Genomic DNA, 23,486 nt, shown 5'->3' on the forward strand with positions numbered 1-23,486 from the left:
GTGTTGAAGTTTTAATGTCAAAAATTTGATTGAAATATCCTCCTTGGCCTTTCATACAGTCTATCTCTGTATGAACTGTGTTAAAGGCCCTGATGTGACCAATATACCCTCTAAACATTAATATTCACATATGAACATAGTTGTTAATGTAACCTTTCCAAGGTTCACAGAGCATAGCATCGGTTAGAGGAAATCATCAAACCAGCAGCGCTGATCTTGTTCAACCAGCCCACCCACTAACCAATAAGTCAATCAGATGGTCAACAACATGACAGATGTTCATTCCACAAACTTCAGCAACATAGAAACCAATGAGAGATTATATTGTATGCGACTTAAACATTAGACAACTAAACAATACAAAAAAATATATACAAAATGTGACTGGCCTGCATCCTTTTTTATATTGTGTTAGAATTTGTATTGAATAGGACAAGTTAGGTTAAGTATCAATTATATTAACATTTAACTGTATTTAATTTGATCTGACAACCTTTCTTGGCTTGTCACTCACTAATTACTGAAGGAGTGAGGTGTCATGTAGGCTTTATTCTGGTACATTTTGCCCTAGTAACTTGCAGGCATTATAGCTAATGTAGACTGTAAGAGGCTGACCATCAGTGGTAGAAGTACTCTTTTGCTGACGTAAAAGTACTAATACCACAAAATAAAAATCCACCATTACTTAATTAAAAGTAGTCAAAAAATATATACATTTAGGTACAGTAATTTAGTTCAGTGGCTCCCAGCCTATGGGCCAGGCCCCTCCAAAAGATCACAAGATAAATCTCAGGGAGTGAGTTAAATAGGGTAGAAAAGCAGAAACAAAGTTATTGGCCCTCTAACAGTTATTTAAATGAAAACAAAAGTTACGATGGGATATGTCTCTTTGGAGGAACTCACAAACATCTGAAACCTGTGATGAGGGGCTCCAAGTAGACACTGCTCTTTAGTAAAAAGGGACACAACCCTAAAAGGTTGGGAGTCACTGGTTAATCTTTAACAACACATTTTTATTCTATATGATTATCATATGTTTTTATTTAAAACATAACTAGTGATTTTATCTGTAGAATAAATGTAGCGGAGTAAAAAGTACAATAAGTAGCATAAAATAGAAATATTCTATAGTACCACAAAAATATTGTATATATAAGTGCAGAATTTATGTCAATATACTTTGTTACTCTCCAACACTGTTTCTCATCGATATAAAGGATTGGACAACTCTAATTATGTATGGTTTTTATCTTTCAGATACTGTTTCAGATAACTCCTTTAGAATGTTGTCTTGGTCCTCCAATCTATCTCCTCGCGAGATTTCGCGCGAGGCAGCCCACTGCCAACAGCGGCACTTGCGTGGTGTGGACCCGTGTGCATGCTAAACATCTAACTTTGCCAACGTCCATGTAAAATCTGATTACTTTCGGTAACCTTGGTTGTTCACAGAAATCTCCGTCACCATGAGTATACTCGCCAAAATAGCAGAGATTGAAAATGAGGTAAGTGATGTGAGACAGCCTGCTGGCCAACTCAATGAATCAGTCACGTTTAGCTACAGGCTAACTGCTAGCTAGCTAGCTAAGTTAACGTTAGCTGTTGGCTGTTAACTGTAGCAACTATTAGCCTAACGTTAGCTCCCACAGCTGGGCCACGCGTTACACTAAATATTTCTGGCACAAAGTTTCTTGACAGGTTACATTGTGTATTGAAAAGTTTCTTTACGTGATCATTCGAAATGTGTTATTAATCAGAAGTATAGGGCGTTGCTGTAATGTTACAATAACGTTAGCTAGGTCAGTAGCATAGCTACAGTTAACGTTAGTATTGACTCCAGATTCGGTTTGATTGACTGGGGACCAACCGTTTATTTTCACAGGTTTGCGTTTGTCTGTGAAGCTTCTCAGTCATTTAGCTAGCTAGGCCATTGTAGTTCTCTGTGATAGTTCATTTACCATAACGTTAGCACACGAAACATTCAAACTTAATCCTAAATTATCTTAACATAAAAGACAAAAGCAAGGCGTTTTGTAACCAAAGTTTTCGACGTGTCAATGTGTAACTTTATTTTTGGACTCCAAAGACTGCATGTAACAAAATCTGAAAACAATATTATTTTCTTTAAGGTGTTTGTTTTAGTTATTTCAATGTTGAAGAGGTTTAAAAGTAATCCCTGAACACGAGCTTTTTGAAAAATATTTGGAAGTGTATTGTAAGGATTTAGCTAGAGGTAGAGTCACGTAATTTAGTATTCTAGTTTAGCAACATTGTTTCAACAGCAGATATTGTACAAGAAGAAACATTAACCTAACTAATGTTTTAGGTTTAGCAATAAACCTGAAGCTCAAGTTAACTTCAAATTAACTTTAGACTGTGGTGCTGTCTTGAAATGGCTCAATTGAGCAGATGGTGAAACAGAGAAGCCAGGTAAAGGAGCCCCTCCCGTTAAAACAGACCCCCATGGTTGGTAGTCTTCATTATCCTGTCAACTAGTTACTTTAAAGGATAAGTTCACTATTGTTCAAGTCTCTCTTAAAACAATAGTCAGATGGCCATATGAACACTGAAACTGCATATTATAATCAGTTCTCCTGTTTATGGCCATTAAAAGGTCTCTGCACTTCCAATTTAAGTGAAGGGGCACCAAATCTACAGTTACCCTTTTCGGCACTAAAATGTATTCCAAAGTTTATCGATAATCACAAGCAAATTTTTCTCAAGTTGTGTAATGTTTAGTTAAACCTGACTACAAACAGTAACAACCGTCTTAACGCTTCTATCACTGGTTACTATAAAACTGTCATGAAACAAGAATAGGGCCTCACGCTGGTGGTGTTACTGTTACAATTGTAGATGGCCAGGACGCAGAGGAACAAGGCCACAGCTCACCACTTGGGTCTGCTCAAAGCTCGTCTTGCCAAACTGAGGAGGGAACTCATCACACCAAAAGGAGGAAGTGGTGGTGCAACAGGAGAAGGTAAGATCCCGATTTTTAATTATTTAGTATATTTTCTACTCTTATCTAGGTTTTATTACAAACATGCCTTCTCTGTCATCTAAAGCATTAAAGCGTATATTTTCTTGATTCATGTTCCTGATTCTTTTTTTTTGTCTTTTAGGTTTTGATGTCGCAAAAACTGGTGATGCTCGTATTGGTTTCGTTGGTTTTCCCTCAGTGGGAAAGTCAACACTGCTAAGTAACCTTGCAGGTGTGTACTCTGAGGTTGCTGCTTACGAGTTCACCACTCTTACGACAGTACCCGGAGTTATTCGCTACAAAGGGGCCAAAATTCAGGTACGCACATTTCTTGTTTTGTTCAGTACCTGCAATAGTTTTCCGTGATATGTTTCCAGTGGGTTTCTAATTTTATTTTCTTGTGTCTTCCTCTTCCCTCTAAGCTCTTGGATCTCCCAGGAATCATTGAGGGAGCCAAGGATGGCAAGGGCAGAGGCAGACAGGTCATTGCAGGTAAAGTTGTGATCAGTAAAGTTTCTGCTAAGACTGAGACAGGTTTTTCCTTGAAAAAATAGAATTATAAAACAAAGGATGATACCAGATACATTTAGTTCTTTCCCTGTCGATAATATTGTGCATCAATGTTCCATTAAATGAGACACTTTTGTCATTACTGTGTGTTTGCTTCTAATGGCAGAAAAGAATATTAATGAAGCTTAATAAAGAATGTAAGGTGATGTTTAGAGGCCATGATTTAAACACACTTATTTCCGCCCCCAAAGTTTTTTTTTTACCCCTATTGGGGCACAAACTAGCTTTAACAACGCTTTGTTGTATAGTACAAAATATACTATTGGCTTACAGCTAACAATGTACACTCGGACCAACACCTTTAGATTTATTTTTGATTCAGATTTTGTGTGCTCAAATGATGGCAGGATAAAGTAAACCTTACCGGTGTTATTCTTAAATGGCTGCAGATGCATACTGTATCTACTACAGAAGCATGTGATTCCTTTATCCACTCTGCTCTAACAAGTGTCTGCTTCTGCCTCCTCCCTCTGTTTTAGTGGCTCGAACTTGTAACCTAATCCTGATAGTGCTCGATGTGTTGAAGCCTCTTGGTCATAAGAAGCTAATAGAACATGAGCTGGAGGGCTTTGGCATTCGTCTTAACAAGCAACCACCCAACATTGGCTTCAAGAGGAAGGACAAAGGAGGCATCAACTTCACAGCTACAGTATGTCTCACCCAGAATTGAAATACAGAAATGCAAACCATGTCCATATCTTTACCTCTAAGCGAGTCACTGAAATGAATATTCTAAAGCTCATAAGAGTGTATAGTTGGTTTTAATGTGTTATGTGTCTGACAGTGTTATAAATGCTGGTTGTCTATTTGTCAGTCAACCAAATGATGAGCTGGAAAAGTGAGATTATGATGACGAGAACCATCAATCTAAACATTGATAGTTAATTAAAGGATGTCCCTTAATACTGCCATTATTCTGGCATGCAGGATTTTAATTGTCAGGGATATCTGTCGTCGATTGTCAGTCTGTTTTGATGATGGCCACTTTTTCTTGAAACCCATTAGTTTAAACAAACGCGTGAAAGCCTTTAATAACCTTTGTGTGTAGAAATAAGTTATTTAAAGGTTTGCACTGATCTGCAGAATCAAATGCAGACAATAGCCTACATTTTTACATAAGATGTGTATCACCTTGGGAACAAACACTTTTCAATGCCCCCTCTGGTGGACATGTATAAGATTACTCTTAATTTAGTTGCTCCTACCCATTTATTTCCTGTCCTGCAAAATATCAACATTTATTTTGTATTTGGTAAACGCCACAATTACCATTGCCTATATATAATTTCTCTTATGGATTTTCATTATACTGCACTTGAAGCATGATGTAATTGTACAATGTCAAAGTATTTTTTTTTTCAGTCTCTCTGTCTTGTGCTGGTGCCTGTCATTCCCTCTTTCTTTCTTTAGTGTGCACAATCTGAGCTGGATGGTGATACTGTTAAGAGTATTCTGGCAGAGTACAAGATCCACAACGCCGACATCACTCTGCGCAGTGACTCCACAGCTGATGACCTCATTGATGTGGTGGAGGGAAACCGGTAAGCTTCTGAAGTGCCAGAATTGGCCCTCCTTAGTCATTCCCAGTGGGTGTGGCCTGTTGGAATCTTAAATCAATTCCCACTACACCAGTGTAGATACATTTGAAAATGCTATTTATGGGGTTCCAACCACATGCATTTGCAGACCACCATTTTTTCATACGTTTGTGCGTTTGTGTGTAATGCATAAATTGTAGTTAAGCAATGTCATTGCTTACTTTAAAAGCTTATGGGATTAACATTCCTCAATGTAATTAAATATACAAACTCAGCAAAAAATTCAAATCAAGGATATGGTTGATGTAGGGTGGGGCATGTGCAGTGGGTCAAACTCTATGCTGTGTTGTATATTGGACAAGGACTTCTCTTCCCAGGACTGTCATTTTATTGCAAGGCACCAGACATGGTAACAGCATAGCCTCCCTGCAATTGTAATGAAACAAAGCATTCACAGCGTCTCTCCTGCATAAATGCACTCTGTACCTTCCATGGAAGAAAAAAAAGGGAGAGCATAATGCACATTATTATTGCAGTGGGAAAAAAAATACTCTTGTAAAAGAAAGAAATAACCAATACATATTCTCTGTGAAATATTACAACATAAATAAATTGCCATACACTAACCCACATACCTGCATGTGTATAGAGAGAAAGCATTCACAGGGCCTAATTTGCATAAATGCTCTGTGCCTGTGTAACACCATGAACAGAGTCATAAAATACTCCACACTAACCAACATTGTCTCAGTACACTCTGGCCTTGCAAGCTTCACGGCATCCCTGCCACACACAAATGTCTACTCACAAAGCTTTGAATTTACTTCAGCTTGTTCTACATTGATGGTTGCTCATTATGCATCCCTTTCATGAGAAGCAGCCACTTACAGTCTCTTCTCCACAGGGTCTACATCCCATGCATTTATGTGCTCAACAAAATCGATCAGATCTCCATCGAGGAGCTCGACATCATCTACAAGGTGCCCCACTGTGTTCCCATCTCGGCCCACCACCGCTGGAACTTCGATGACCTGCTGGAGAAGATGTGGGACTACCTAAGGCTTGTGCGCATGTAAGAGTTGTTTATACAGTCACCACTAGGGGGTGTGAATGGAAGTGAAAGAGTTGGGGATTTAAATGGTGCAGAATGAGGAATCTACCGTTTGTGAATTATAATTTTTTGTTGTTGGCTCAGACTTGGAAGATTTGACTGAGATCTTGTGTTCATTTTCAGCTACACTAAACCCAAAGGCCAGCTTCCTGATTACACATCTCCTGTTGTACTCCCTGACGGAAGAACTGCTGTCGAGGATTTCTGCTTAAAGATTCACAAAAACCTCATCAAAGAACTTAAGTAGTGAGTAGATTTGGCTTCATTTTTTTCCCTTTTTAAATGGAATTTTGTCTCTTAGCACACAGATTTGATCATGTGTGCTATCCTTAAGACTCCCTACAGAAGTTTCTTTCCTCCATCCTTTTCTTATTATTTCATCATGTCTTAATCCAAAAAGGTTATGGTTATTCAGTACATTAGAATTGTAATGTATTCACTTACATTACAGGTGTAATTTAGATCTGTAACAAGAATGTATGTTTATCTGCTTTATTCCACACTCTTACTAAAAGACATTGCTAGTTACCATACACCAGAATGATAAGTGGTCATCAAATGGTTAAAAACAACACCGTCGCTTTAATCACAGCCATTGCCCTCTTTATGGCGAGGTACCCCAGATAAGCATTCATTTGAGAGTCTGGATTAGGATCTGAGATGTGTTGCACCACCATCTCCAAATGGGAGAGTTAAGATCGTCAATCAGTCGGTATGTTAGTGCTGCTGAGCATTACCCATCCTCCAGGGAATTAATGGGTCAAACGGTGACACACGATTAGAAAGCCTTTGTAACTGAAGGATCTCATTGTGTCCTGTAGGTAATTTTATAGTACAGAACCATTGTTGCTGTAGCAAAGAATAGCAATAATAGTTTCTGTGTACAGTATTTTCTGGTGTAATTAAGGTGTGAATTACCCCACGATGAGCTCTTTCATCCTTTTTTGTGGTTCTTTACGCCGGTGTAACGTTAAACATGCATCCTGTTTACTGCCTTAAAGGAATCATTCATGTACAATCCTTTCAATATTTTTTTTTCTTTCAGTGCACTTGTGTGGGGAGCATCTGTGAAACACAACCCCCAAAAAGTGGGCAAGGACCATGTGATGAACGATGAAGACGTTATCCAGCTGGTGAAAAAGTAAAAGGAGTCGTAGTTCACTGCATGGCCTGTGTATTACAAAGTTTTCTGTACAAGTGCTCATTAAATCACCAAACATCCATCAGAGCACCTGTGTCCTGCGGTTCCCAGTTTTTTGCTGTAATTTAAGAATAAAATGACATGAATGTGTCACGTTTAAAAGAACCCACAGTACTTAACACCATGAATAGTTCATATTGAATATTGGTTAAGGCTTGCAATAAGATCTGAAAAAAATATGTTCAATAAAAACATTAAGGAATCTTGCCGTTTTAATTCTTGTGCCACAGTTCTTTTTTTCTTTGTATCCAGCCTTCAAAATTAAAACCCATTGCACCACTCTTCTCCAGTACACCATGCTTTATTCAGCGTTTTTGGCTATGAAGTCTTCACCAGGGTGGTGACATGTTAACATGTATGCATCAAGTGTAGACAGGCACAGTTTTTCTCTCCATTTAAATTGTAATGTGCTACTGCCACAGAAGCAGGACAGAAATGTTGTATCATTGAACCCTTTGCTCCATCACACTAACATGGTCTCCTTCAGAAACACACCAGCACTAAGCAGCAGCATTACCATGAACATTTCAGTCTGGTGCAGAGAAAAGAAGTCCTTTGAGAGCCCTGTCCAGCTAAGTGATTTATGTGACATTGATGAGGAAGGCAGTTATTCAGGCTGGTGGTCCACCCCCTCTCTCTGGTAGGGACAGCCACTCAGGTTAATCAGTTCATTTACTCAGACGCAGTCTGGGGACATCATACGACAGCTGTTCACAACTAACAAGACCCCGCAGAGCAAAATAAAGAGCATTTCATCAGAGCTGGGAGCACTTTGGGAAGCTTGCATTATCTGTTGTCGATATGTTGCAACCTGCATGAATTGTAGCGGCCATTTTATGCCTAAGCACTTCATGCTTTCCAGTGATTCAGTGGATGGCGCCAGAGCTTACGCAAGTTAATAGACTAGTATGATATTGTCAGAAGAAAATTTGAAGAATAAAGATGACACTTTATGAACTAAACAATACATATACATACAATTAAGCATAGCTTTCCCAAAGCTATATGAGCTTGTTTCATAGCATTTAATATGCTGCAAAGATGTGGTACTGGCCTTTATAATTTCAGCTTGTTTTGTTTAAATAAACGGTTACACTTTACTTGAGGGTATCTACATAAGAGTGACATGACACTGTCATGAACATGTCATAAACATAAACAAGTCAAACATTTATGACAACGCTTCTGTCATTAAGTGTCATTTGGTTTTTGTCATGACAAGTTAGGGTTAGAGTTAGGGTTCATATGTTCATGACCGTGTCATGTCACTCTTATGTAGATACCTTAGTTTTACCAAATAAACTGACCCTTACATGTCATCTAATATTACACATAAAATGTATCCAACAGGAAAAAGTAGGCATTTTAAGACATATAAAATACCTTTACGGCAGTACAAAATATCCAATGTACTTTAACAATCTAGTGTATCTAGAATACAATAAATATTCGAGTCAAGAAGAAAAACGGCTTTGACCACAAAAAGAATATTTTGCTGTTCATATATAAGAAGACATTTAATCGCCAGAAGGGCTATTAATATTGTCCACTAATAACAGGTTACACTGTGTCTTGGATGTTTAACACAGATTTAGATGTGCAACAGGATTCAGGTTTGTGGATATATAAAAAGCCAGACAACATGCTACAACACTTATAATGGTCAATGAGGATGCCATTGAGTGTATTTGATGGTATAGACTACGGTTTTTACTGAGATAATAGCTACTTTTGTAGGAAAAGCTGCAGCGGTTGAGGGTATTGCATGCCTGTCCTGCAGCAGCGGGATCAACTCTCCTCAGACACCACCTCTTCCCCACCCCCTTTTACCCTGTAAATTATAGCAGCACTTTAGCTAATGAAAGAGTTGAAGACCGGGCACTAATAAAAGCCATTAAGTGAATAAAGCACTTCCCCTCTAACAAAATTAAAGAATCTACCCATTTGGAGAGGGAGGACTCTGTATTAATATTTATGAAATGCGGAACCGGTGGGCCCCCCCAAACTCCCCAACCAACATCCAATCCCAGCCTGACCAAGTTCTCCTTGCCAGTGCACCTATCCCAAGAGAACATCACCAACCCCTCCTAGCTTGAAGGAGGGGCAGGAGATGGGGACTTGAAGGGTGCTGAGGATGCAGTCAGGACAGTCTGTCTCCAGTTGAGCAAACTGGTAGACACAGCTCAGAGCTCCCAATCGCCTTCATCAGCGCTCAGCCGGCTACACCTAACAGCGACTTTGGGACCAGAGGATGGAAAGGTAGGTTTCACGGAAAGACCAGATGTATAGAAGTGAGATTCCAAAGACAGCAACTGGAGGTTGTCAGTTAAATACAGAGTAAGTTATGAATTAAATTTGTAATGTTATATTGGTAGTTTGTTGAGTTGTGACCTTGAGTCTGAAAACTATTTGACATATTGCTTTAAATCAGATACTTTTAATGATAAATGATTAGGAACATTTAAACATTATTTCTGAGATGCATGAGTTTCAAGTCCAACTCTTGAACGACAGTGATCCATGTCATTTTTTGATGAAAGAAAAAATACCAAAAACGGTAAGGACGCATAAATATGTATCACAATCATCCATGCATGAAAACCATCACGCCATCCCATCAGCCACACTGCATCCCTTTGAAACATTCATTCATTGTTCTGAAAAACAGAGGTCTGTTTGACCGCTGCCGCCCACCATTTTCACCCAAAGTACTCCCATTTTCGTGCCATTTTGGTCAACTAGAAATGCAGGGTTTCTCTTTGGTGCATCAATATACATTGTGGTGTAATTTCATAATACAAAGTGGTTCAGTTGCCAAAGGTCTAAGTTGATTATCGTACCATGCCTTTTCATTTTAGTAAGATGTCCCAGGGGAGCCGAAAGAGACACAAAAGAGAAGATAACAAGATTGTCAAACCTTTTGGAGAAACAGCTGTCTTAGCTTGATGGTATCATGACTCTTGACATTGCACTCAGTGACCGTTAACATAGTTAGGACGAAATTGCCAGAAGGGGCTTTGTCGTTACTCTAAGAAGACACCAAATGTCCTCAGATGGACAACAGCAATATAGTGATCATTATTGAGAACATTGGTATCTCTAGCCACCAAGACTTATATTTAGTCAATTACATGTTCAATTTCAGAGACTGGACTCTATGAGGTGATGCAGTTCCTGACAAGATCCCTGACGAATTACCCAAACTCTGTTTCCATTGATCAGTCGAAGAACACCCAACAGACTGATAGAAACCTAATTTGATTAAGCTACTGTTCCTCAGGCCTGCTGTAAATCTTTTCTTAAAATGTTTAATATTTAAATGTTTGTATCATGCAATAGTTAAGTTTTTAGACTTTTTTTCAGTCGTGTCTGGTAGAGTCGGGCGCGAAGGGCGAGAGGGTGGGGTTTGCCGCAGTTTGTGCGCAGGAAGGGTGTAGCCCTTTTTTCCGCAGTGAGTGTGACCTATGACTTTTTTTTTATTCTGCAGATGTACTTTACTGCATCTGTGTTAAAATTATTTTCTAATCATTGTGTGAACCAATTTGTCTATTTTAACAATCTATCCATGAGCTTGGATCTCCTCCCTCACACTTTGGACTTTTTAGAATCTTGGACTGCAGCTGTGGGATTGTTCTTTAAACTGCAAGAAAATACTTTGATGATAATGTTTCTTATGAGTTTTGATACTTGATGAGTTGGTTGAAGAAAGCAAAAGATATATTCTGTTTCACTGATTTTCTCCCCTTATTTCGATTTACATTTAAACCAAAGCTTTCAAGTTCCTCGGATGCCTTATGTAAAGATGGATCCCCTCTGAACTGTGTAGTTTTTTTGTCTTTGCCCTGGACCCCATTGTGCTTGATCTAACCATGCAGTGAGTCTTCTGTCCATGGTTGTGCCAAGCACCTTGGAGGCTTGTGAGCACTATCGGCCTTCTGTTGTGGACTCCATATTGTTTTTTTAAAACTCAGATTTTAATTTTCAAGTAATTAATGTGCTTGTGCATTTGAGAATCTAGAAATATAGATGAAATTAACTCTAAAATCGGGTAATACAACTTAAACATTTTGGGAAAATATATGGTGTATGGTATGTACAAAAGCTTTGGCTCTAATTTAGTTTTAATAATTCTTATTCCTGTTGTTTTATCTCATGATGTACTCTAAGATGTATGACTATGACCAATAAATATCATCTAAACATCCTGTGTGTTTTATTTGCTTTTAAAAAAAATGTTGAATGAAGGGAAAACATGGATTTTAAAAGAGAGAGAGTGGGGCTCAAAGGGTTTATAGCATTCATATAGATAAAACAGTCATTTTCAATATGGCAGATTTGTGGAAACGATCAATTACTGTAAGTGCTCCGCGGCTTTTAACTATGGCTCATAATTTCAGACAGTGGATGTCTTATATTTAAACAATGTGCACTCTGGCAAGACTGCGGACACATCACTGATCTGTAAATCAAACCCTGAGACATCCAAGCCCATGGGTTTTAGACAGTTAGTTTATGTTTGTGAAATGATGATTCAATTATATTAGCTTTGTTTCTATACTATGCTCAGCTACTTATTTTTCAGTCTATGTTGTCCCATAAATCAAATCACATTTAACCAATAAATTTGAAATGATTAAACCAGACTCACCCTTTCTTTAAGACTCTTATTTTAATGAATATAGTCTTCACTAACACTTCATGTCCTGCAGGCATTACATGATAATGTACACTGTAAAATATTGATGTATGACTTTTGAGTTTGAATCACTGTCCAAATGAACGTTACAGCAATAAAGTTCAACAAGAACCTTGTCTTGTCATGTTGTACTGAGTCAATGCACTCTATCCTGGAGACATATCTATCCATTAATTTGTCATATCCAACATATTAAAAAAAAAAAAACCTCCTTTGACTTTGAAATTTTGGCAGTGGTGTGTGCTAGTTACAATGATAGATTGTCATTGTTGGCTATGCCTTTATTTTATGGGCTTGCACTCTCACCATGGATGAGGTGATGTAATTCCTCAATTGCAGCTGCTGTCTTGAATGCAGTTATTTTATTTATGTTTCAAATACAATTTATCAAATGCATTTATTAAAAACAAATAGTAGCAGATACTAAGGCTTAAGTGTTACTTATAAGAATACCGATGGCTGTGTTCTATTCAAGTGTCCCAGTAAATTATGACATTGTGAGGCAGCATGCACAATACCAGGACCCTGAAGCAAATCAGCTAAATGGAATTCAGCAATTCATTTTATTATTTACACCTGTACTTTTATTACTGTCACATGTCAAAATGCCCTCCATGAAAAGCCTATTGAAGCTTCTTTTGTGAGACTAAGATTGTAAAATCAAAATCATAATGACCAGCAATCAGAGGCGCAGACAATATGGCACACATTTCTGTCAGGTGGGGTTGGTAACATTTCCAATATACTATTTTAATTTATAAATTTTTTTTATCTATAATTTACCTTTACAACCCAACAGCTATAAATAACTTATGGGCTCTGAAAAAGGAGTGAAAAATCAAATGTTCGGGCCAAACTGTTTGATTGGTCGGTTGCCTCGTAGCCCCGCTGTGCATACTCTACACTACAGGTGTACGAGCCAGAGTTCAGTGCGTGGCTTGCTGCCGCCCGAATATCTTCAAGTCTGCTGGAAAATGGAGAAAAAAACATTTGCCACTGCTGCCGTTACCTGCACCCACCGGCCCTGCTAAAAAGAAAAAAAAGACTGGAGCTGAAACAGCAACAACTTAAAGGCTTTATAGATGCAGCAAGAGGACAAACAGGAATAAATATTGGAAACGGTTTCAGTGATGGAGACAGCTGAAAGAGTTAAAAGACATGAAAAATGACGCCATGGTTGTTTTCTTAAAGGTGCCCTGCCACACATATTTCATTACTTTGTGGTAATGTCTGAAGTTCTACCATGAACTCGATTTCTGCCAGTTCTTATTAATATTCAACAAGTTAAGCGGTTTGAATCTGATTGGCGAACAGCTAGCCAATGATGGCTGTCAGAATCCTTTACCCAGCCTAACTGGGCGAGCTAATGAATAATAATGAGCTCAGGCAATATGATGTCAGACTGACCAGCTTTTGTAATTGGCCTGATTTCTCTGCTTATTTCTTTTCAGTGGATAGCACTGACAAAGGAGGTAGCAGTTCATTTTCACATTCACAACATAACACAAACACATGGACCTAACATGCAAGTAAAAACGTTTTTGTATGGCAGGGCACCTTTAAATTCTGTTGGACAGGTAAGGTTAACGTTACGTGTTTTTGTGGGGGATTTGTTGTTTTCAGGAAATGTCTAGCCAACATAGCTTTACATTTATGTAGCTACCATTGTAAGTCATATTAGCCCAATGCTAACTTAGCTTCCCTGTCGATCAAGGCTACTAGCTAACGTTAATGTATGTTTACATATTCTTATCTAACAAAACGCTAATTTGTGTAACGTTATATGTTCGCCAGGGTCTGAACCTGAACATGTGTCATTTAAATATTGGCTTTTCACAAATGTGCTGATGCATGCTCTGCGTTTTCTTTTTGTTATTATTTGGTAGTTATGGCAAGGATAATTCGATGTTCACACCAGGGAGACAGATCGATGAGACCATCTTTCCCTGCTGTGTTAACTATTGTTTCACAGTCTCTCTCCGAACGGTGAGTAATGTTAGGTCTATAGCTTGATGCAGAAGTGAACTGTTCTCTTTGATGGGCAACATATACACAATGAGTTCTATCAATGATATTGGTATTAAAGGGTGTAACTTTGGTTTGAGAAGTGGGGGTGGGGGGAAATCCCATTTCCTGCATTTCAACATACATTTATAGGGACTATGGTGATTCAAAATCTAGGAAATAATTAAGTTGATCATAATCATACATTCTTCCAGAAAAGAATAGTACAAAAGAATGTATGAGAAATAATGTCTTATTGTATAATATAGGGGCTGATCGTCAAGACTTAAGAGAATCCTTATGCTTTTTGTGTGTGAATCAAATTTAAATAATATGAGATTTAATTTCCACTGCAGGCACGCAAACTAATCAGGGGTAAAACAGGTGAGAAGCATATGGTGGACCTCAACCCAGAGTCTAACATTACACTAGCAGCCAGCTCAAGTTTACTGAATTTACTGAATAAACCAACGAACATCTCCTTTCATTTCATTTGCAACATTTAAGTAATCTGCTGCAGTTGCTGACGTTTCATTTTTATTTTTACCAAGTGTGGCAACCGCAGTACCTGCTAATTAGAAGTTTCTATCGTTCACTGAACTATTTTAAGAGTGTGTACATGACGGTCCTGGACACAGGCGCGCGTCCACACAGGCGCATCCACACTCTCCTGAAAGTGGGAGGGACAAAAACGGGATGCTGAAAAGTGTGCGGGGGGCATGGCCCCTGTCCCCAGTGGAAATTACGCCCTAGTTGGTACTAAATATTTGTGCCAGAGAAATGGTAATGGTTCTGTTGTTCATTGTGGGTGTCTTTCTAAATTCTGTCTCAAGGACAATCACTGCCAGAGTAGTTTGCCACAGCTGATGATACTGCCACATCCAGAGCCAGACCTGTTTGCTAACATGGAAGCCCATGAAAGTTTGATTACTATATGATATTTATTATTGTTTATATGAAAAATAAACAAGTTTTACACCACGCTGGTTGTAATTATTTGTTGCAGCATGTAGGGGGATGAGATATAATGTCTTGATAGTTGTAATAGCATCAATTGAAAGTAATTTATCTTTTTTTATTATTTGAACAAAATATAAAAACAAAGGGTACTTTGTACAGTTAATTCCTCCTGGGAATAAATAAAAAGGGAAACTATGTAAATTGTGTAAATGAAGGAGTTTTAATGAGTTTAATCCCAGTCCTTATCCAAGTTAGACAAAGCCCAGAGGAGATGCAACTTTAAAATCCTGCTAGCTTCTCAACCTTACCAACCGTGCACAGCAATGCCTTTCAAGGAATAATATTCAGCAAGCCACTCAAAACAAAACCTACAAGCAGAGTTTGATCAAACAATTTCTTCTTGGACATTTACTAATTTGCAAAACAAAGTTTTTAAATAATTCTGTATTTAAAAAAGTATAATTAAAATGTGATGTTATGCCACACTTTAAAGCAACTACAAGGAACTTTCATTTTGTGTTGATTTTGGCGGCCCTTAGGACAATAGCGATAGTGTTTCCATGAGCACCGTCACCTCCTGTAAAGATCTTAATCTGGCCTGCACTGAGACTATTTTTAATACTAATTTTCAATAGCATGAGGGAATGCATCTGTTTGTGGGTAAAATTAATAAGTGTAATATTGGGCAGGATGGTGGCCCGATGGTTAGCACTGTGGCCTCACAGCAAGAAGGTTCTAGGTTTGAATCCAGGTCGTTCTGGGCCTTTCTGTGTGGAGTTTGTATGTTCTCCCCATGTTTGTGTGGGTTTCCTCTGGGTGCTCTGGTTTCCCCCACCATCAAAAACATGTACTACGTTCTCCAGTCAGTTCCCTTGATCAAACTTTGTTTCAGCTACCAATGTGAATTCATATTTTTGTTTTGACGTAAAACCACATCTCGCAATGTATTTCATAAATAAAATAGACCTTTTACATACCTCACTAGTCTAGTAGGAAGAGGGCCAATTCCGGAGAATATTTTCAAATGCTGTAATTGTTTTCCATCTGTTAATTGACCGGCCAGGGTTGACTTTTTTTTTTTCCGTGCTTTATCACTGCCCCTTTTAGCTTTTTTTTTTTTTTTTTTTGTTCTTCGGTCAATTCTTTTCTTTTCTAAGAAAAATCTTATCCTGCTTCCTTTTAACTTGTTAACTTACTACTCACTGCAAAACTTTGCCTGGGAAAACGTAAACATAGGCTCTTCCAGTCTACGTGCCGTAAATCGTTTTGTCCGATTTAGTTGGGAATCGGATCAGGGGACAGGTATTGATAATAACTATATAGGAACAGCCAATCTTCTTGATGGTCTTGTTTGCTTACGTAGGTCATTTAGAGGCATTAGTATTATAATGAGACTGTTTCACAACCAGATATAAACTCCTTGTAGCTGCTTTAAGATAAAATGCTACATTCTAACAACAATTTAGCTAACACACACCATATCAAATCCATATGGATTATATGCAGGTTTTGAGTATGTAGTCTAAACGGTTAGTTTTTGAGTGTGCTGCTGATACTATTCTTCCACAGTGAAACTGGAGGAGCTACTTAACATTAATATGTAGTGTGGATTTGGGACACATCTAGTTTTTTTTGCCATTAGAGTCTTGTTCCAAGCTGATCGATTGAGCAAACAGTGCTTTCAGTACACTGTGGAGACTCTCTGCAGACGGTCACTGACCTTATGCCCAGACAGGGAGTTTAGGCTTTATAGATTATCTCATTAGACTAGACCACATTGGCTGCTTCACACACACAAACAATGCTAATCACCCGTTTCTCTAACCAAGACAAGGTCAAAACCAAGAATGCTCTGCAATGAAAAGCTTAACACAAAGATACACGAGGATGTTTATTTGATCTGATGAGTCGATCTTCGATTTCAATCAATCTTGAAATCACAGGGTGCACAAGCTTATGTTCACACAATCATGTCTGTTCCTAAAGTAATTCTCGTGTGTTAACCAATAACAAATGTTACTGCCTGCAGAAAAAAATAAAAACAGTATGTGAAAACTCTGACTACTGCAGGTGGCACGCAGGTGTCTACAAATGACAGAGCATCAACAGTTACATTCATAAACAGAACATTAGCAAACTTTGCATGTTTAATTGGGATCTCTTTAAAAAAAGTCTGTTTTGTCCAATCACGAGAAGAAAAAAAAAAAAACACTTTAAAAACCATCTGTTTGCCACATCTTACACTTTGTATTAATCCAATAGCTGGAAATACTTCACTACAGAATAGAATTATACATGTTGACACACTGGGGATATGTTAATATTTGACACTCATACAGGTGAGACCTCCTTGACAAAAACACCACTGTACTGCTTTATCTTGAGGTACTGCAGCTGAATCAATCTGACGTAGAACAAATTGCATTACATTTTAGTACAAGAGGAGAGGTTTTTAAACAATTGAATTTCAAGATATCTGTGCCAGATTGTTAGGCTGTAAACAGTGTACATTATTAGGTAAGGTTTTCTTCCACTAACTGTGACGCTCTTTGTACAGTCACAACAACCCCTGCAAACGGTTCACTACAAAAGCAACAAGGATGATTTGAAAGGATTAATTACACGGAGTATGAGTAAGACTCCCATTAATATCAAAACCTGAAGAATGCAGGACAAACATGTTAAATAATGTGGCAAAACTAAGTGCTCCAAAGATCTCTTAAAAAGGGGCATTGTTTTATTAAAATGTCGTGTAGGGTTTACTTGCTAGGGAAACTAAACTGTACCACATCAGTACCATTGTATGAGAGGATTTATGCGGTTGTTATAAGACACTATGCCCCTAACGCTGAAGGACTGGTTCATCTTCAGAAGGCAGTTTTGTCAATGCTGGCAGTTTCGAACAGACACGGTGAGATGAGACGGTGAGACCTCAACTGTGCTGACAGCAAAACAATGCCATACCCAAAACACAAAGACCTAATTCCATGGAAAAATTTCCCAATAATGTATCATTTAAATTTTTTAATCCATCCAATCCAGTCTTGTGAAGATCACTCATGCTGCAAGAAAACAGGAAACCAGTCGCTTTAAAGCCATGAAACATGGTGGCAAGTATTCCCGGCAGAGGCCTCTATTCTTCATAGTCAGTCCAGAAATCTTGGCCGTAGTTTTAAGTTTCAGTGATAATGTCCATCAGAAGTCAGTCAGTTACCGTTCTGTCGAATACTGCACAACCATTTCCACAACATCTTACTGAAATCACACCAGACACTAATACAGTAATTTGGCTGCATGCAGTCTGCACAGCCTTTAAAGTCAAATCTTGTCAAACAATGGAAGACAAGCAATAGAACGTTAAAATGGAGAAAAAAAAAAAAAAAAAAAAAAAATTTTGGCAAAAGCATTTTTACAATTAGGAATTTTGGCTCCACCTTACCAACAGTTCTAAGACAAACATTACACTAAAGGAGTCAAACCAAAAAAAATGCCACGCCGTATTAGCAGCTAAGCAAATCTAGTGCCAATGCCGGCAGTCTAGATGAAAATTTCTATGGCGGTGTTTTTTTTCCTTTTCCAAAGGACAGAAATGCTGTCATCAATACAGTCCATTGTTGAGACATCTTATCAAGAACCAATATAACCATATCTACAGATGGACATACTGTATATTAGTCTTTAATGTAGGTTGCAACTTCCATTTGCAGTTCATGCAATCTACCCAGAAAGTTAGTGCTGGAGGGTTTGATTGAGGTTCAAGTGAGAGTGAAAACACACCAACATAACTCCTGATCCAAATGTCCATCTCATGCGTAGATCTGTCCAGGACCACCTGTGTGTGGCTTTTCTTCACTGAGGCGCTCCTGGCTTGCCTGGCGGTTGGTGTTGCTGGATTTAATGACAGCGGTGTAGTCAAAGATACCCACTTCCAAGTTCTTGGCCCTCAAGGCAGCAGCATGCAGCTTCTCCAGAAAATCAGGCATACCTGCCAGATGCAAAGGGAGAGCATCCTTATTGGCGGGGGGACGGACACACAGTTTTGCTGCTCATCATTGTAAATGGAATATGGACAAATAAAGTAGAAAATTATTGTAAAAATAATTACATGCAGACCTAATATGTTCCAATAAGTGAAAAGACCTCACCACTCGACACCATCCAGTTCACACAGTAACGGGGAAAGACAGTCTGAGGGTCGTCGCTATAGGTCAGCAGGTAATCAAATCCATTCTGTAACGCACAAGTCAAACTCAGTGGCTACAAAACACAGGAACCTAAATGCAAGTTAAGTAATTTGTCTAGCAACACAAACCTCATCAAAGGACTTGTGAGGGCGGATGACCATTTTTGACTGGTATGAATGGACTCTCACAAATTGATTAGTCTCTGGGACTCTGGGATGCTCCACGGCTCTATATAGCAGAATTAGATATACAAGTTACCCATTTACTAATGTATCCAAAACTAAACCATATTTCACTCCAGAGACATTTTTGAAGTCTCACCTGGAAACCAGGACCATCAGGTTGTTTTCTACGTCAACATCATAACGGCGCACGTATACATAGTCCCTTGAGTACAAGGGATACTGTGGGGTGGTGGTGGGAGGAGAGAGATTAAACAAGATTAAATAACAGCTGATAAAGCTATAGTGAAACTTTGCCAGTAGTTGCTCTTAACCACATAAGCCAAGGTCAATCATACTTTGCTTGTACAACACAACAACAAAGTGGCCTCCTCCCTTTAGGTATAATAGCAAAATAGAAACTCACAGGAAAGTGTGTAGCCCAATGCACAACTTCAGAGCCTGTACCGACATCTCTGTCCACCACCTCAAGCTTGATTACCAGCGCATCCCACTTCTTTCTGTACTCTGTATCCAACTAGGGGAAAGGGGAAAGCATAAGTCACAGATGAGGTGCTTAATATAGCACAAAGAGTGTTACAGTTGCAACACATTTGAGTGTTTGCACTGCTTGTGTGCAGTGCAAAAATTGGTTGTGCAAAAGCAGCTGGGTGATGGAAATGCCCAACAAGCTGCCATAAATACCATAAACACAATCAATGAAAGAAATAAAAAAAAAATGAAAATCCCACTGCCAAACCAAATTACTACAGTTGGATCAGCTTGCATAATGATTTAATTTCAGTAATACAAAGATTTCCAATGGTTTAACAGTCAGACATCAGGAGTGAGGTGATTGCTGCACACCCAAAACCCTGATCAGGAATAAGAGCCGCTCTCTCCCCACTTTTTAAGTTTCTTATTGTAAGCCAGTACCTCTGTAGAATAAGTTATCCTTTTCACTTAATTTTTTAATTAACTGAGACCACCATATTCCTAGTAGCACATTAGGACATTTGAAAAGTTAGTACCTGTACATTGAAGAACTGCCTTGGGGTGACATCGTTGTAGGAGCCCAACACTGCAAGGCAAGGTAGCTTTATTTGTATAGCACATTTCAACAAGACAATTCAAAGTGCTTCACATAAAAAAAAAGAAAAAAAAAGTTAAACAGAAATAAAAGGACACAGACTCATCTCAGACAAATCATACCAATATCACTACACCCAAAGTCCCAGGAAAAACTCAAAGCACAAACAGAACTCTGAGACCTGGTTACACATGTGAGATTGTGATTTGGCTGACCTCTGTATTCATAGAGGTGACTGTTGGGTATAGGTCTCTTCCACACTCTGAAGCCTTCTTTCTCCATCACAACTTCCCAGCCAAGTTCAAGGTGCCCAGCCACTGTCCCTGAAGCGGTGTTTAGACATTTTACAGCACCCAGCGCCTGTAGTTCAAGTCCACACCTTTAAATGGATGCAAACCAGACAGGTAGTTTAGCATACTGCACAGCTGACATTACAAAATTATACTCACATTATTATTAAATGATGCACTGCAAACCAAAATGGAAGGAAAACTATGTGAAATGTTTTAGTAAAGTGTTGAGCTCCCAGAACAGCCTCAATGCTCCTTTGCATAGATTATACAAGTCTGTTACTCTAGAGGGATGAAAACTATTCTCCAAAAGGATTATTCCCTCATTTGGGGTTCTGATGATGGCTTTCTACATGCTAGTCCAATATCTCCTGTAGGTGTTCAACTAGGTTGAAATCTGGTGAATGTGAAGACCATAGCATATAATTCACATATTCATGCTCATCATACCATTGAGTAACTCTATACAAAAACGTCTCTATTTGTCATGGCTCCCTTCATTTATTCAGATTTTCCTGATGCAATTTATCAGAGCACAAAAGCATCCATATGTGCGTTTAAAGATAGATATCAAACCTGTGAATTTCCTCATCGTGAATCTTCTCATTCTCCCACATGAAGATACCAGCCAGGGCCGCGACAAGTTTCCCATTGGGGGCATGCTTACTCTGAAATCTACGCCATATGTTACCGACCAGGGTCCACCTGGTCCGCTCGGAGTACAGGTTGGAGTAAAGCTCGCCGATCTGGCAAGCACGCCGGAGTCTCTGTCCGGTCACAAAGCTGCAGTGGTCCGCAAATATGGAGAGCAAGCCCTTCCTCTTTCGGCCAGATCCCGCGGCCTCACTGGCACCGACACCTGCCCTCTGAAGCCAGGACAACAGCAGGCCCATGCTCCTGCCAAGTAACGGGACCCTCTCAAGCTTTCCTTTGCCCTCCTCGACAGTCCGCTTGAATGACCCATTGCTTTGAAGCCTCATTGTATTTACACCGATCTCACAGATTGGACGACGGGGCACAGAGTGAAACATGACAGCTGTGACCGTGACTCAAGTTCTCAAAGACAAAATAAATGTCAAAGTGCAGTAGCTAACCTTAGCTAACGAACTCCGCGGCTAAAGCTGATGGTCTGCGGAGATGCAACATGTATTACCTTTATAAAGATGATAATTTTACTCCGGTTGTAACGTTAGTTAGCGAGCTGTTTACGAGCACGCGTCATGTAATGTTACCGTTAGCATTAGCTAGCTAACGTTAGCTGTCAATTGCTTACTAGCTAGCGGCCTACGACACACAACCACACCCAACACCGCCGCACTTATTTCTGAATCGAAACTCTAATGACGGCACTGTAAAATGTATCGTCTAATGTTACTATAATCTGTCTACCTGTGAACGTTGTCTCGTTCCTGCACAGCCACACGTTTTTCAAACTCTAGCAAATGCATTTGACCTCCTCTTCCTACAGTCTCCGTACACACCCACTCGGAAATCCAGCCTTAAAAACTGTAAGGCGGGCGTTCATTGGACGTTTGTTGTTCTAAGGCAATTCTGATTGGTCCCAGTGGGAGCCTGTCTTAAATTTAGCTGCTCGGGCACCAGCATGTGCGCTTGTTCAGCTTTACATTTCTACCAAAGGTACCAAAGCTACCCACTTTCCTGTTTCTTCGATGGGATCAGATTGCACTCCAACTGCTCAGGTTAGCTCCTCTAGTTTGGGATGAGAAGGTATTTTTCAAACCGTCCAAGATCAGTCTCTACAGAAAACACATAATGGGGAGAGAAAGTCGATGTTACCTTCCAACGGTGTTGTTGAAACCTTGGTTCAAATTCAAAGCAAAAAGGTTATCATTTTTATAACCTATTTGCTCAAAGTCACAACCTCTTGATTTAGCACACAGTTAAGAATAGGCCTAGGCCTAGGCTACTACAAACCCGGTGTGGAACAATGTATGAGTTTGTTTCTAAAATTTTCAGCTTAACCATATTTTATACATTAGGAAATAATGACAAGTTAGTGAACATGAAGTGAAGTGATGAACATAATGTCAAAATAGTAACTGTAGGCCTACATGGTATTAAAGATAATAACATAATAAATACAAAATAATAAGCTGAGCAAGGGGCTAGAATTTTTTTTATTCAGACATAAGTGTAGGCATATAGTTTCCCTACCTGGGGAGGGGGGGGATTTGTCATGATGATAACATACCAGAATTCAATATTTTTCTTCTTCTATTGATTAGCCTACTTCTGGATAGTTTTGGAATAGAGAAAATCCATATTTATGGATTTGGAGCTTTAGAGGGAATTGGAAACTTATGCAATTAGTTCTGACAGCCAATGTTTCAGTTTTACCATAGGTTTTGAGATCAAGTGTACTCCGTGACTGTAATCAATAAAGTCCAGAACCAAGCGCATATTATTTTTGACATAGGCCTATCTGCCTTTGAGAAATCCTGATTAAGTAGCCTTACTAATGATGTCCGATAGGCTATGCCATATTTTAACTTGCTGCCAAGATTTTTGTGAAAATCGTATAATTTGTATGAATGGTATGGCCAAGAAAACTAAAAAAGTTTTTCTGGCTCATTTATACAGCAAAGGGAAAACACAGTTGTTGTGCTCATTCTTTTACTCTATGTCTTCAGTTCAGTAACATGCCAAAGACACAGCTGTGGATTTGGGTTTGTGCTGCCTGGGC

The 23,486-nt window shown here is 38.9% G+C and overlaps 2 protein-coding genes across 3 annotated transcripts; one reads left to right on the plus strand and one right to left on the minus strand.

Moving 5' to 3' along the window:
• Window positions 1–1,290: 1,290 nt before the first annotated feature.
• drg1 (developmentally regulated GTP binding protein 1) lies at window positions 1,291–7,613 on the plus strand. The gene is made up of 9 exons (XM_028601446.1): window positions 1,291–1,502; window positions 2,854–2,977; window positions 3,120–3,295; window positions 3,400–3,469; window positions 4,027–4,196; window positions 4,958–5,088; window positions 5,990–6,157; window positions 6,320–6,442; window positions 7,242–7,613. The coding sequence occupies exons 1-9, from the start codon at window positions 1,464–1,466 to the stop codon at window positions 7,339–7,341; spliced, it is 1,101 nt and encodes a 366-aa protein (XP_028457247.1). The 5' UTR covers window positions 1,291–1,463; the 3' UTR covers window positions 7,342–7,613.
• A 9,316-nt stretch (window positions 7,614–16,929) lies between these two features.
• On the minus strand, window positions 16,930–22,263 carry stard7 (StAR related lipid transfer domain containing 7). 2 transcript variants are annotated; one of them, XM_028601323.1, is made up of 9 exons: window positions 22,172–22,256; window positions 21,359–21,777; window positions 20,708–20,871; window positions 20,434–20,483; window positions 19,830–19,940; window positions 19,563–19,645; window positions 19,370–19,469; window positions 19,203–19,287; window positions 16,930–19,042 (listed from the first exon to the last, which is right to left on the minus strand). In XM_028601323.1, exons 2-9 carry the CDS (start codon window positions 21,760–21,762, stop codon window positions 18,864–18,866), a joined length of 1,176 nt encoding a protein of 391 aa, XP_028457124.1. In that variant the 5' UTR covers window positions 21,763–21,777; window positions 22,172–22,256; the 3' UTR covers window positions 16,930–18,863. The 2 variants fall into 2 exon arrangements, with proteins under 2 accessions (XP_028457124.1, XP_028457123.1); XM_028601322.1 differs by having other exon boundaries at window positions 21,359–22,263.
• Window positions 22,264–23,486: the final 1,223 nt, after the last annotated feature.

Source organism: Perca flavescens, chromosome 16, assembly GCF_004354835.1.
Source record: "Perca flavescens isolate YP-PL-M2 chromosome 16, PFLA_1.0, whole genome shotgun sequence".
Taxonomy (NCBI): Eukaryota; Metazoa; Chordata; class Actinopteri; order Perciformes; family Percidae; genus Perca; species Perca flavescens.